This window comes from Phalacrocorax aristotelis, chromosome 7, assembly GCF_949628215.1.
Source record: "Phalacrocorax aristotelis chromosome 7, bGulAri2.1, whole genome shotgun sequence".
Lineage (NCBI taxonomy): Eukaryota > Metazoa > Chordata > Aves > Suliformes > Phalacrocoracidae > Phalacrocorax > Phalacrocorax aristotelis.
Window position 1 is genome coordinate 51,949,289 of NC_134282.1, and position 14,534 is coordinate 51,963,822.

The 14,534-nt window shown below is 52.8% G+C and overlaps 1 protein-coding gene across 1 annotated transcript in view; it reads right to left on the reverse strand.

Annotated features, from left to right (window-relative positions):
• Window positions 1-547: 547 nt before the first annotated feature.
• PCSK6 (proprotein convertase subtilisin/kexin type 6) overlaps window positions 548-14,534 on the reverse strand; it is a 37,283-nt gene continuing 23,296 nt past the window's right edge. Inside the window, exons 10-21 of the mRNA XM_075100696.1 lie at window positions 12,958-13,061; window positions 12,332-12,449; window positions 11,057-11,245; window positions 10,687-10,823; window positions 8,483-8,662; window positions 7,780-7,882; window positions 7,042-7,238; window positions 6,515-6,602; window positions 5,096-5,187; window positions 3,696-3,825; window positions 2,500-2,612; window positions 548-2,053 (exon numbers count right to left, since the gene is read on the reverse strand). Coding sequence (XP_074956797.1) covers window positions 1,956-2,053; window positions 2,500-2,612; window positions 3,696-3,825; window positions 5,096-5,187; window positions 6,515-6,602; window positions 7,042-7,238; window positions 7,780-7,882; window positions 8,483-8,662; window positions 10,687-10,823; window positions 11,057-11,245; window positions 12,332-12,449; window positions 12,958-13,061 — 1,549 coding nt within the window. The 3' untranslated portion in view covers window positions 548-1,955. The remainder of the gene's footprint in view (window positions 2,054-2,499; window positions 2,613-3,695; window positions 3,826-5,095; window positions 5,188-6,514; window positions 6,603-7,041; window positions 7,239-7,779; window positions 7,883-8,482; window positions 8,663-10,686; window positions 10,824-11,056; window positions 11,246-12,331; window positions 12,450-12,957; window positions 13,062-14,534) is intronic.

Here is a 14,534-nt window from a genome sequence, read left to right on the forward strand (position 1 = left end):
ATCCCCGCATGCTGTACTCTCCCACAGCCGGAGAATATGCCCAGCCATGTCTGAACGCAGCCCCAAACCCAGCCAGACTGCCCTGGGTGCACCACAGATGCCACAGGATGGGTATTCAGGACACGAGTTTCCTCTGAAGGTAAAAGACCTTTATAAGAACAAAAGTGAGGATTTTGCAGACAGAGCTTATCTGTTCCTGGGCTGTTTCTCCTGCAGGGGCTCTGGGCTGACCAGGAGCTCCGGCCAGGACAGCTGCTTTGTCCAGCAAAATAAAGAGGTACGATGCATCACTGCCCTGCCCTGCCCTGCCTCTGGCCAGGATGGCAGCTGCATGAATTTGTAAAAAGCACAGATTCATTTGTCAGGGGAGATCAATAGTTTATTAACTTAAAGGTCAGTTCACCAAAGCTCCATCTTTCCTTGGGTTTGGTCCAGGCAGGTGAGGACTGGTGATGGTGTGGCTCTCCCCTCTTCACCTGGCTGAGGTAAGCTCTAGCGGGCAAGCCCAGGCAGGGCGCGTGTCGTTGCAACCGAAACCAAGCAGGGATTATCCCAGCTCCGTGAGGAACTGGTGACAATTCGTACTGTGAATTTCATTGGCAAAAGGTTTAACTCATTAAAACTATTAACAATGAAAATCAGAATATGCAGCGTAGGAAAGAGTGTTTACATACGTCTGGTGCAAAGAGTGGCTCTGCAAGGTCAGAGAGGAGAAAAGAAGGACATAAGACACAAAAAGAATCCCCACTCCCATATAAAAAATAGTCTACAGAGAAAAAACAAGGATTGTATAAGTTATTTTTTAAAAATCTGTAAAACAACATAGCCAAGGATATTTTAAACACAAGTATATAAACACCACATGACTTACTATTAAGAGAGATCATGAAAAGGTTTGTTTCGGGGAAGGGTTTTGTAGAATTAAGAACTTCCTGGCTGGATCCCTGGAATGTCTCTTTTGGAAACAGATGCCCAAGAAAAATCACTGCCGTGAACAGGAGGATTTTGTGACAGAGGAGGGTATACCCAGCGAAACGGGAAGGATCGGAACGCAAAACGTCAGAAGAGATTAATTGGGACACCACCTCGTTTAGAGGTAAGATCTAGCTTGTTCCAGAACTGAATTAATCAGCAACTTACTAGCAGTTCCAGGAGGGAAATACATTTCGTGGTAAGGCTGTGACCCCACAGGCTGGTCCGTGCAGACGAACCCCCCGAGTCCGTAAGACTTCCTGCAGGCGCATGGGTTTTGCCTGCCTGCAGTTACCTGCAGGGCAAAGCCCTGCCGGACTCGCTGGGCTGTCACGCCTGCAGAGCCGTGTGGATCAGCTCTCACTTTGGTCCTCAAATCTCCAGTTATTGCCATGACCAGAGAGAAACAGCTACCGACCGAATCCGAACAGGAGTGCCAGAGCAGGCTTTAGGGCACCGCTCCGGGAACCGCCTAATTCATCGTTTTATTATGTACAGAGCACGGCACCGGCCGTTTGCAATGCAGGTTTATATCAGCCGCCACCCAGCAGAAAAGGGTACCAAAAACTGAGCCAGAAACGGCTCTTTCTTCGCAGATGTGTGAAGTCCTGCATCCTTTGCAGCGAGGGCTCCCGCCAGTCGCTCGGAGCAGGCAGATCAGTAGGATTTCTGCAAAGAGCCAAGCTTGGGTACATGGATCATGCATCGGTCCCTGCTCACGAGCAGTGTTTGAGAGTATTAATATCACCGCTTGGCTGATGCTTTTCAGGACTTGATCACTGAGGGTACGATCCAATCGCTGCTTAACATATCGCTATAGAAACGCTCTGACAGTGATATTAAAGCTATCAAACTTCCGAGCGAATGCTTGACAGCACCATGTAAACTCTCCCAAAGCTGAAAAAATAAACTTTTGTCCTAAACATTTGGCAAAACTGGGCTGGCAGTTGGTGGAACTCCTGGATGGATGCAGCCACTGAACTTTACCCAGCCATAAGACATGTCTGACAGCAGAACTGCACAAACAGCTTCTTTTCACAGAGCTTGTTTGATTTCACCATCTCACAGAAAGTCTTGTCAGCTGGGAGGCCGAGGGGAGGAACAAGAGAAAATGAGAGCAGATTAACATTTTAAATAAACAAACATTGCACGTAACAGGCAGTGCAATTCGTTCCAGTGTTGGAAGAGAGAGAATTGAAAAGGAGTTGCTTTTTAAGGGCATCTTTCACATGGGTTTAATGAAGGAATAAAGTAGCTTTGCAGCAAGTGGGAGAATTAGCCCCAAGACCAAACTATAATGAAATACAAACGCTTGGATCTGTTTGAGCAACAGGCAGATATCCAGCAGCTCTGCCAGGTAAGCTGCCTGCCCACTGCAGCCGGATCCTGCCTCACTGCAGCCATGCCCCAGCAAGCCTAAGAGCTGCAGCGCTTTTGGCTTTACACTGAGAAGCGAATCCCCCAAACCCCTCAATTTTGCTACCAGGGAAGCACTACAATGCCAGCAGTTCTGCCACAACTACTTACCATTGGTGCAGGTTTCATTTGTTACACAGGAGCCACCGAGGAGGCTGAAACCTTCTTTACACTTGAGGCAGTTTCCACTGGAGCCCTCGCAGGCTGAGCAGTGGTCATCGCACCTGGGGACAGAGACCCCGCCGTGGTCTGAACCAGCACTGACGCCCCGACCCTGGCCATCCAAAATGGGCCGTTGGCCAGAAAACACGTCTGCCAGCACTGCAGCATCCAGAATGAACCAGCAGATGTGGAAAATAGTGACTCTGAAGTTACTGAAAAGTTACTGAAGCCCTGGGAAAAATGGGCTCGGTGGTGCCAGCTTGATGCCCAGTGACAGCGAGTGACATCCCAAAAGCACTCCTCTCACCTTGGGAAGGCTCAGTGGGACACGCATCTACCCCCCCAGTAATCCCAGTTAGAAAAAGGGTTGCGAGGGGAATCTGTGCCTCTCTCACCCATTTGCTCAGGGAAAATAGCCCAGGAGTTGTGCCTCCTGCCTGAGGACCGTGGCTTTCCGAAAACCCTGGGAAGGGATGCTGGTCCCCTGTTCCTCCCTGCTGGATAGCCAGCGTGGGTGAGTGAAACCCTGGGCGGGCAGGCACTGTGCTGCATGTTCCCAAGTCACCTTTAATCCTTCCCTTTCATGTTTGCTTTAATGAGGCTGAATCCACTCCTGCTCCCCACTTAAAGCACATAGTGCTGGCGAGTGGGAGCAAATTGCTGCCTCCCGGCATCTCCCAGTCTCCTGAACGCAGCCCCCGTGCTGGGCCAAGGAGCGGGCGAATGGCCAAGGAGCGGGCGAACGCTCCTCCAACACAGCCGCGGGGCAAACGGAGCAGGTTTGATTGAAAGCTGGAATATTTGCCTAAACAACACTGTTCCTCGTTCCTCCCACACCTCCTCCAAAGAGCCTCGGGCTGGGGCTGAGCCCCTTCCACCATAGCCCTAAGACATCTAGGCTGGCTGGCTGGCTCTGGCAGGGGAGCGTGCAGCTCTGCTGCTCTTAAATCACTACCCTTAAATAGAGCAGGGGCGTGCGGGGTCCAGCCCCACAGCTGCCATGGCTCCCTCATCCCTATTTTCGTTTCCCTAGTAAACAGCTCCAGCTGTGAGCTGTTTTCAGCATTATGTCTTTTTTATCTTCGCTGCCAGCACTCCCCATCGGTCCCGGCTTTGCTCCGGTCGCGATCAGGGAGGTAACGTACCTCTTGCAGACTTTGTTGGGCAGCCCGTGGCTGTCGGCAGGGTAGAAGCCCTCGCGGCAGGCGGGGACACAGTGCCAGTGGGGTGCAGGGGCCTCAGGGGCACAGGGTGCACACTCCTCCTCGCCCGGCCCTGTGGGGACAAGGGAGAGGGCAGACGATGTGGGCAGTTTCGGAGACAGGAGCCACGTCGCTCCAGCACGGCCACAGCCCTGCATGAGATGGGGGACACCGGCTCGGCTCTGCCCCACTTGTGCACAGGAGCGAAGAAGCTGCTTGTTGTGCCACCAGGGTCCTGCATGGCTGCTTGGCTCTTACCTCCAAAAAATTAGCTCCCATCCCAAAAAACCCAGTCAGGACCCAGCGTCCTGCCCCTCTGCAGAGCCAAGAGCCAGCCACAGGGGCTCACTGAGGGGCAGCACATCAAAATCCCCTCCGGGGCATCAGCCACTGCTCCCAAGCGTGCACTGGTTTGGCTTTCCCACTCTGTGCAGAGTAATGTGTGGAAAAAGAGATGCTAAACTGGGCTGTGGAGGAGCTGGAGGAGGGAAGGGCTCAGGAGAGGAGCTGAGAAAGCAGAGGGCCCACTCTGATGCCAGCATGCTGCGGCTGGACAGCAAACCGTGGTGATGGAGGTGGTATTATTAGAGGCCTTCCACACGCCCGGCTTGAGAAATGGTTATGCAGGAAAAGGAGACGAGAAAAGGCTTGAAAAATAATTGTGGTGAAGTACATTTATGCTGACTGGAATAAGAATTAGAAGGGAAGTAATTTTCTTAAGGGATTAAGAGCCTGTTCCCTTCCATGCTTGCCAACAAGATCAATAAATATTTTGGATTTAGTCTTAGGAAATTGCCCATGTATGATAAATGAGATTCACGCCACTGAACATGAATTGTCTAGAGATCATATTATCATCAGATCTATGATGATTTCAGGGGCAGACACAAACATTAACAATGGAAAATAACTGGACTTTCAAGAAGTGAAAAATGCAGGATTTAAAGGGAACGCCGAGCAACTTTGGGCAGTGGGGAGAAGCCGGCAGCGGCCAGCCTGGTCAGGATAACGTGGCTCGGCTGCCTGACATTTTTATATGCTGCAAAGCCATCTTCCATCACTCCAAGAGGGTTTTACAGCCTCCTCTGCAACCTTATTAACCAAAAGCACCTGGCTTCAGAGGGATCAGAAAATAAAGAATGGCTCTAATAAAAATGTAAAAACTCCCTAAAAACCTTTCCGATATGAACATATTCCCAGCACCTCACAGGATGTGCTGGAGAGCTGGGATACCCTCCCCTCCGGCACGCTCTGCCTTGGCTTGGGGTGGGTACGGCGGGCAGCTCTTGATGCACGAGGGGTTTGGGGTTTTGCATGCGGATGCTGTGGGGCGAAGGACATACCTGTGCCGGCGGGGCAGGTCTCACACCGCCGGGGCTCCCTGCTGAGGTACATGGCGGGCTGGCACTCCGGCACGCAGCTCTCTCCTGCCAGGCTGCCGGGAAAGCAGAGAGGACATTTGCACCCAAAGCTACAGGCTCTGAGGACTCACCACAGCCCGACCCCATCTCCGCATCCCCCAGTACCCTACAGCAGCCTCAGCCCACAGCGCGGGAGGCATCGGAAAGCCAGACAGTGCTTCAGGAGAATTATTCAGGAGAATTAGTCCTGTCTGGACTAAAAGGATGGCTGCACGTTCCTTAATTAAGTATCCAGGAAGAAATAAAATTATTTTTTCCCATGGGCAGCCAGCCAGACTCTGCCAAAGACCTTTTGCACCATGAGGCTGCCCGGAATAAAAGGAAATTGGTTCAGTGCCGCGGCTGGGCCAGCGCTGCTTCACTGTGGCAGGGATGATTTGAAGTCCCGGCTTAAAAGGATATTGGACAATAAAAAGCAAGCGCTATGCGGATTATGTCTGACAAGTGCCTCTACTTTTGCTTTTCCATGGGGGTAGATAATCTTTTGGCGGCGGCAATTTCCTTGTCTGCGAGAGTCCTGCTGCTGCACCATGGCTCTGGCCCACTCACAGCCCCTGAGCGAAGCAAAGCACTACAGGATCATACTCCCACATGAGCTTGGGGATGGAAAACTGCTTCTCCCTGTGCTGACGCTGCTCACCAACATGGCTGGGCTCTGCATCCCGCAGGAGCTGTGGGGCCAGCAGCAAGGGCGCCCGGTGCTCCTTGTGGGGTCGGGGCTGCCCCACCTGCTCCCGCATTGCTGGAAAACCACTACCCTACACCAGTCCTGCTCAACAGGTACATCCGATAAATTTTTCCTGCATGGATGAAGGCTGAGAGGAGGGTTTCTGCACTTGCAGGGAGCATTTTCAGCCTGCTTAGAGCAGCTCAGCCCGGTACCGACTCTGCCATGTGAGCAAAACCAAGCGCCGCCTTTGGCTGGGACGGCGCTGACGGAACCGCCTGAGACTTGGGAGGAAACATGCGCTTTGCAACATGCAGTGTAAATGTTTTCATTGGTTTTTTCCCCCAATTAGAGATGCTGCAATGCCGGGAGCTGCTCTGGTCGCAGGTCATCAAATTTGGATAAGCACTTCTGAGCCCGCAGCACTGTGCTTACCCACCAACCTGGCCTGTGCTGGAGAAAAGGCAATTAAATTTAAATTGTGCTTTTCAGCTAAGAAAGGTACATGAAGCACCACCTTTAAATTCCCAGCTCCATGCCACAGCTTTAGTACCATGGAAGCAGGATCTTGGGTCTTTAACTAATTCAATCTCTAATTTCCCATTGATTTTCCCAAATTTAAACCACAGGTACCAATGCTGCAGTTGTGGACTCCTCCCATTCTGGTATTTTACCTGAATCCATCTTTGCATGCAGTACATTTGTCTGCTTCGCCGACACATTTTTTACAGCTTTGATGACATTTCAGGCAGCGTTTCTGACCTTTCAAAAAACAAAGTGAGGCAGGGAGAATAAAATCCGGACAGTGATTTGCAAGCGGCAGTCGGAGCTGCGAAGCCCCACTGCACCCCAGTGCCAGCTCCCCAGGGCAAAAAGGCACGTGTGCCCCCGCAGCCGGTCCCTGCTATTACAGATGACCTTATCTGTCATTGCTTGCTAGGAAGAAATATGCTTTGCAAGCAGCTAGGATCATTAACTGCAGTCTTCTAATTAAGAGCTGAGTTCAGCACCTCTACTTTGCGCCACCCTCTGAACACCCAGAAGTTTTCCTCCTCCCTTCACTGTGCAAAGTGGCTCGAGGGGGAGGAAATTCAAAGCCAATACTCAAAAATCAAGGTGTTTTCTCTACCCATAGCACTTAAAAGAGAAGCAACCCCTGCGTATCCTCATGCTACAGTTTACAAGTGATAAACATCCTTACGTTCCTCGGCGTAAAACCCGGGCGGACACAGCACCACACAGGTGCTCATCTCCTGGTGATGGTAGAGGCTCCGCTTGCACGCTGTGCACTGGGTCGGTCCCCTCCCAACGCAGCGCTCACAGCCCTTGTAGCACCGGCGGCACCGCCGTGCTCCTTTGTCGCCAAAAAAACCCGCGGGGCACGAGCTCACGCACATCCTGGGGAAGGAACCGAGAGCGCGCGGGCTTTGGTGCCAATGGCCAGCCACCTCCCAGCATCCTGGCACCTGCCTCTGTCCCCTCGCCTGCAGCGTTCAGGGCGTCCCCCAGCCTTGGCGGCGATTTGGGCTTGTTTATTTCTTACTCTTAAGGTTTAGGGTGTTTTGAATGGCGTGGCTCTGTAATAAAGAGCAACCCTGACTATGGGTAAACTTTCCCTGTGCCGGCCCAAGAGACTGAGGAGTGGAATCCCCAATTCCAGAAGTGATTTGGCATCTCAGCTAGCTGTCCCTTAGGCGTGGGTGACCCCAGCCTGTGACGCCAAATCTTCTTACCCAGCATGGTTACATGGCCACGTCCCCAACCTCATCACACCCTCGTCCAGGGCATGGACCCCCCACACCTCCTTCTCCCTCCATTTTATCTCTCACACGCTTCTTTCTCTGTGCAAACATCTATCACCCACGCTGCGGTGCGAGCTCTGGGGGAAGGTGCTGCCACCTCCCGGGGGACCCCGTGGGGACACCCCATCGCCCCTCACCTGCCGGTTTTCACGCTGCCCAGGCTGTAGTGGATGCAGTTCAAGCACTGGTCGGCACTGGGGCCGTCGCAGCCCTGGTCGCCGCACTCGGGGTGGCACGGACCTGGGGAGGGAGAGACCAGCTCAGCAGGGGCAGAGGCTGAGCATCCACCAGACCCCACTGCCAGAATGCTCAGAGCACAGCCTCACGGGATATGTGGAAGGGGCTGGGGACCCTCTGCCTATCTTATCCTATATCTGTTATTTTGTAGATCTTGTACATCTTATCCTTTGTATCCTATGGAGCTGCATGGCTCTGGGCGCTTGCCTCTCCTCCAGCTCACCCTTCCCAGCATGAATCCCACCCAGCCATCCTCTGGCTGAACACTCTGGTACAAGAGCAGCTTTGAAAGAGGGGCTGGACCCGCTCCTCGGGGACCGGCAGGGACGCCCGCCCATGCCTGCGCCAGGGGTGGGGGGGAAGGTGGGCAGAGGAGCTTTTTTTATTCCTCAGACAGCTGCACCACCAATTTGTGGTGGGAGCGCATGGACGGGGCATTTTGCTACCTTCTAATTTTGCCGTTCTGCTACCCCATGCTGGCCACTGGCACCGCTCCTCCCAGCCCGCCTCGGCCCCGGGCAGGATCAGGCCTCATGGCTCCCCTCGTTGGCATTTTCCCAGGTACTTTGCAGGGGACAATATAGCAGCTCGGCTGGTGCTTACCTGCGTACTCCTCCTCCTCCTCTGCCACCTCCACCTGGCTCTGCAGGAAAGCAGCTCTCGATGGCTCCATCTCCGATGCCGGCACCTCCAGCATCCTCCCGCGGGACTGGGGGCTGCCCAACGCGGTGTAGGGGTGCTCGGCCGTCCCATAGAAAAGGAGGCTCCACTCCTTCAGCTTCCCTGTGGGGCAGGTGCAACGTCACCCATCCTGCACCCTGTCCTGCGCCTCCCCAGGGGACCCAGCTTTGGGGGAAGCAGGAGGACGATGGACTGGACCGTCAGGGCTTCACCGCTGGCCGGCAATGCAGAAGCAAACAGCGAACACCCAGAAACATTCATGAGCCCCTGAGCTCCCAGCCCACACAAATGCAGCCGTTTAAGGCACCTACAAGGGATTTTTTGTTCTGTAACTCATCTGACAAACCACAGCATCACCATAGGCTTCATGCTCAACGGGCGGAGAGAACCATTAACTTTAAAAGCTCCATAATGGAGGATTATTTCTGTCTGATAAAAGCCGCCCGACACACGCCAGATTATTTCTCGTTGCTCTTGTTCCAGCCACCTGCCTATCTGACATGTCGGAGGTCTGAGCTTGGTATCACCTGAAACACTGCGGGGCCACCGGAGCCTGTGGCTGGGGATCCCCCACGGCCTTACACCCATGCCAGGGTCCTCACCAACCCACATCGCTTTGGGGATGGGGTCCTAAAAACACGGCTACTTCTTACCAGTGCTGTTTTTCTTTCAATTCCCCATCAACAGAAGTCACTTCATGCCCGCGGCATGCTTGGCTTTAACTACTAATCCCTGCGTTCCCAGGAAGGGCTTAAAACTTCCAACCCCCAAATCTCTTGGCTCTCCAAAAGGGCTGAGAGGATCCACCTGCTGCAAGCAAGCAGCGCCGTCGTGGAGCCTGCTAAGGGGCGAGCTTGGGCGGCATCAGCCAGGGAAGAGCCCAGCCGCGTGCCTCCACCAAAACAATTAAATTTGCTTTAAATCTAAAATGTCCCATGTGAGGAAAGCCCACGCTGCGTTGCGCTGATGCTGGGGGTGCAGCCGTGCCGGTGACAGGACATCCATAGTATTTAATTGATATTAAATGAACCAATTTAATTGTTTAATTTAATGGTCTTAAATTAACATTTAATACATTACATTACATTAATACATTAACATTTAATTTCTGCCGCAGACAGGAGCATCATCCCTCTTTTTCCTCCTGCTTTGCCCTCTCTGCTTCAAACCTGGTGCAGACCCTTTGAGGGGAGGTGACTTAATGCACTCATTTTCATTTTATTTTGCAAAGCTGGGTAAAGCCGAGCCCAGACGCCCACAAGGGGCTCAGAAACACTTGCCGCAAACTGTAAGTGCAGGGGGTAAAGCAGCTCCGTGGGCACTTCACTGCTGCTCTCTGAGTTCAAAAGATTTCGGGTGAAGGCAGCAAACAGAAATACTTTCTGCACAATGAACCCCCACGTGCGCCTCCTGCCAGAAAGTTGCATGGGAGAGGTTTTTAATATACTCCTGGCTTCCTATCAATGAGCGTGTGGATTTTAACACCCCCGCAGCGCACGCCAGCTCCAGGCAGGATGCTTCATGCCCCGCTGCCACCAGCGGTTGAGGCGGCTGCCCCTTCCCAGCAGGGACGGATCCCGCCAGCCCGGCTCCTTTGCCGGGAAGGGGTCAGGGGGCAGGCGGCCAAGCCAGGGAGGGGGGACACGGTGGGGTTGGGGACACGCAGGGGGCCAAGGCTGAGCTCAGCCACCCCCCGCCAGCATGGAGGCAGGCCCGGGAGGATGTCTGTCCGTCCACAGCCCAAGGGGCATCGTCCCCTTGTGCCATTGCACAACCAGCCCACGAGCCAGATGTCCCAGCAGCGAAGCAAAACAAACAAACAACAATTACAGCTCTCGAGTTTCCTCATTTGGACTCATTACGGTTTAATTTTGGAAACCTGGCTCTCGGCTGCAGCGAGTTTGCTGCTGGGAGAAAACCCGCTCCCGGCTCAGCCAGGCGGGCAGCCTCCTGTGCTCAGGGCTGAAGTTTTAGTACCATTTTTTTTAAATTTGGGCAATAGAGTTTTGCTGAAGACCATAAAACTCATCACAAATGTTACAGCCAAGCAAAGCAATCTGCAAAGAGCTTTGGGGGCAAGGGGGACCGGCGGACACTGGGGTACATAGGTGCTGGGGGACCCTTACCTTGCACCGCGGGGTTGCGCACTTGGGATGGTGTATCATGGATCTCCAGGGTCCACTCCCCCGCCGCCCGCTCCCCCCAGCAGTGGACGGTCATGAACTCCCAGCCCTTGAACCCCTCGTTGGAGTGATCAAACACCCTGCAATGATAATGCCGTGCATGACTTTGAATGTCTTATTTAATTGGAAAAGGTAGGGAGGTAATTAAGGATTCTAGGGATCCTTGCACGCACCCACCCTTGCATGGAGCCCTCCTGCAGCTGAGACCTGAGCATGCCCCTCGCCTTCCTGAACAACCCGGCAAACCCGCAGCAACCCCCTAAACGAGGGTATTGGGGTAACCAGCCCAGACCTGTGCTTTGGCTGCTCTTACCTCCTGGCAAGGAGCTGCGACCTGGTCCCCGCCGGAGAGATGAGGCTGATCTGGAGGTCGCCCCGGCGCGGATGCGAGATGCTGAGCCTCACCACGACATGCTCCAGGTACAGCACGTGCTGGTCACGGTGCTGGGCGCAGGCGCTGCTGAGGGTGCTGGTGCGCAGCACGTGGTCAGCCCGGATGTACCTGCCGGGACAGGCAGAGCATCGCGTCAGGGACGGCACCGCTCCCCAGTTCCCAGCAGCCTGGATGCCCAGTTATATTTGAACCTGGTCTCCTACTGCTTCCCAGCAAAAATCATCTCATCCTCCATTGCAATACAGTGTCCTAGCGCAGGAATTTGCTGAATTGCTCAATGGTAATGAGATGGCTTTGAACTGCCTCTAAGATCTATGCCTTATGGGCTGCAAGGGTGCTGCTTTATTATAATTATCAGGGCAGCGTTCCTCTTTGGGTTGTAATTAGTGTCTGTATCAGATAAATAGTTTCATGAACACACTTGGCTCCAAATTCATTCCTGCTTTGCATACACAAGTCTTTCCGAAGGGACTGCTTTTCTGACGAACAACTCAACTTGCTCTACAGCCAGGCAGTGGTAAACCAGGAGCGTTTGTTTGGTCACATCCCTGATCCCACCCTTTAACCCAGCAGGGACAGACGTACCAAGGATGAGATGTGAACCTAAGTTGGTTTGAACTTAAAGCCAAATTCAAAGAGACCCCAGGCACGGGAAATATGGGAACCCTTGCAACAAAGCACCATTTTTTGGTGTCTTCCATCAAAACGAGATGTTTGGTGGAAGAGGGAGGAAAGTCCAACCCATCACCCATGTAGGACCCAGAGAGCGAGTTGGTTTTGGTCTCCCTAAGCCGTTTCCAAAATGGGAAACAGCATTGTCAGCCCTCAAGAACTCTCTGCTGATCACCCATCTGGGAAGCAAAAGCATGGCAAAGGCAAAAATAAATCACCTGCCATCAAAGGTGGTCCCAGAGAGCCCCCGCAGGACCTGCTCCAAGCTGAGCTGTAGGCAGGGACCCCAGGTGGGCACTTCTGGCTTAATAAACTGACCTCAGGGTGGATGGTGCAGGTGTGTCTGACCGTAAAATCTATGAACATCACCTCACCTGCACAAGGGCTCATCCTGGATTCCTAATTTCCATTTCCAAATGCTGGGACGGTGGCTGAGCCTTTGAATCACAAAACCCAGCTCCCCCAAAGCTCCTTCCAAGTGGCCACATACCCCGGGGGAGACCCTCACCCCATGACACTCACTTGGGCACCCTGTCCAGGCTTCCCACGCAGACATGCTGGGGTGGAACTGACTTCCACTTCTTGGCTTCCACCACAATAGCATCTGCATCCACCAGACCAAAGCCATATAGATGGCTAACTGGAAAGAGAGAAGACTCAGAAACCCACTGCCTTCCAAACAGGGACCAGTAACTCCTCCTTGGCTCTTGGCAGAGCATCTTCCAACCATCTGAGAAGGTGTGGAGTTGACCCCTTGGGGGTACAAGGTGCTCTGACATGCAGAGCTCATCGCCCTGCCCGAGTTACACACCAAATCCTTGTTGGCACCATAGAAAACCCATTGGTGGGAGCAACCTACCAAAAGGAGTAACCAACGGTGCAGCTCAGGACAGCCTCCACCAAGCAAGGCTTCCAAGATTCCACCAAGGAAGGCTTCCAGGCCTCCCTCAAGCAAAGCTTCCAGGCATCTCACCCCACAGATTACTGCCCTCTCCTCTCTCCGCTCAACAGCCTGATGGTAGGAGCCCCTGAGCCAGCTGGGAGCAGCCACCCAGGGCAAACACTCCTATGAGCAAAGCTCTGGCGATCTTTATTTTCCCTTTTGCGGCCATTTTTGCCACACCGTCTCCACCCCCGCGGCCCCTCACCTTTATGCCCCGCACCGTTGGTCTTCCAGTCGGCTGCTCGCAGGTGCACTGGCCGCGAGGTTTTGACCAGCAGATGCTGGACATCCCTCCAGGTGAGCAGGGGGCTGCAACAACACTTGGCTCATGGGATGGCTCTGCTGCCTCCAGTCTTCCCAGAAGCAGCAGGGACCCCCATTAGGTTAAAAAAAATCCAAAAAAAACCCTAAAAATCTTTCTTGCTCCAAAAGAGCATGAATTGATGATTTAAATGCTAACACTGTGCCTGGAGGTTGGCCGTCACTTGGGGTGCCTCTGCAGAGGGGGTTGCCCCAAGGAAGGGTGCCACATGCCCACGGGCATTGCAGGGTTCTTTCCTGGCCCGGGGTGTTTAACTCTTATGCTCCAGAGTACAACTGGAGCAAATCAGGAAGGTTTTCCCTATTTTATTCCAGGAGATCAAGAACGAAGCACACCCTGAGGCAGGGTACCAGGCTTGGTAGCTCACTGATACACACTGCTGAGTAAACCTTCCCTTTATAGGGATAACGGCAAAAATTGCTGGAAAAAAACCTGGCCTGCTAATTTAACAGAAAAATAAAACCCAAAGTGTTTCCAAACCCCCCTCTAGGCTGGGTTTGCATTATGTTTGTGTGTTCAGGATGCAGGATGCTGAGCACTGTGTGCTTTTGAGCCCCCGCTAAGACCCCAGCCTGGGGATATTGCCGAAGAATTTTCCATGCTTTTCTTACAGTCAGTTCCTTCAGCATCTTGAGCTGGGATTTATATTGCTCTCGAGCCACATTTAAGAACAGAAATTCAATTTATTCCTTCTCGTCATAATGGAGTGCCTGAGCACCAAGCCCTGGTACTTAATGTTGCATTTTATGCCTCTGTTAAACAATACAAAAATTACATCTAACACTCTTAATATATTTGTAATGAAAACGGCATCTCCGGAAACGTGCTCACCCGACCTGGGAGCTGGGATTAAACCAGAGGAGAGGGACTGGAGCCAACATGCCGCGACTGCCGTCCCCAGACACTGCCCTGCAGCTTATTTGCAGCCTTATTTTTACTTCCACTCCATAAAAATAATAATAATAGTGAGAAGCTCATGAGAAGGTGCTCCACAGAGCAACACAGGGATGCCTACGGGGTGAGTCTGGTCCCCTGCGGGGCTGCTCCTGGGCTGGGGGACCGGGATGGGACTGGGATGGGGACAAGAGGCAAAGAGCAGCTCATTTGAACTGGGGAGCGTGTCACTGCTGGTCACCGCACGGGGGTTTTTGACATTATGCAAAAGTAAGTCCTTTTCTCCCAGAAATGAAACACTAGCTGAAAACCATCATTTCTACAGACATATTCCATTTTCCATGATGTTTTCTGATTTTTTTTTTCCAGGAAGTATTTACAAAACTCCTGTTGGAGCCGGCTGTCAGCAGTTTCAATGCAGCAAATAAAAGCCTGACTTATCTCACCGACCTCAACTTTTCAACAGATGGCAACAAGTGAAGAATTAGCTCAATAAAACACCTGCAGGAAGATTAGATGCAAAACAACAACGCTGTATCAAACCTTGCCAAAAAGGAGCAATTTAG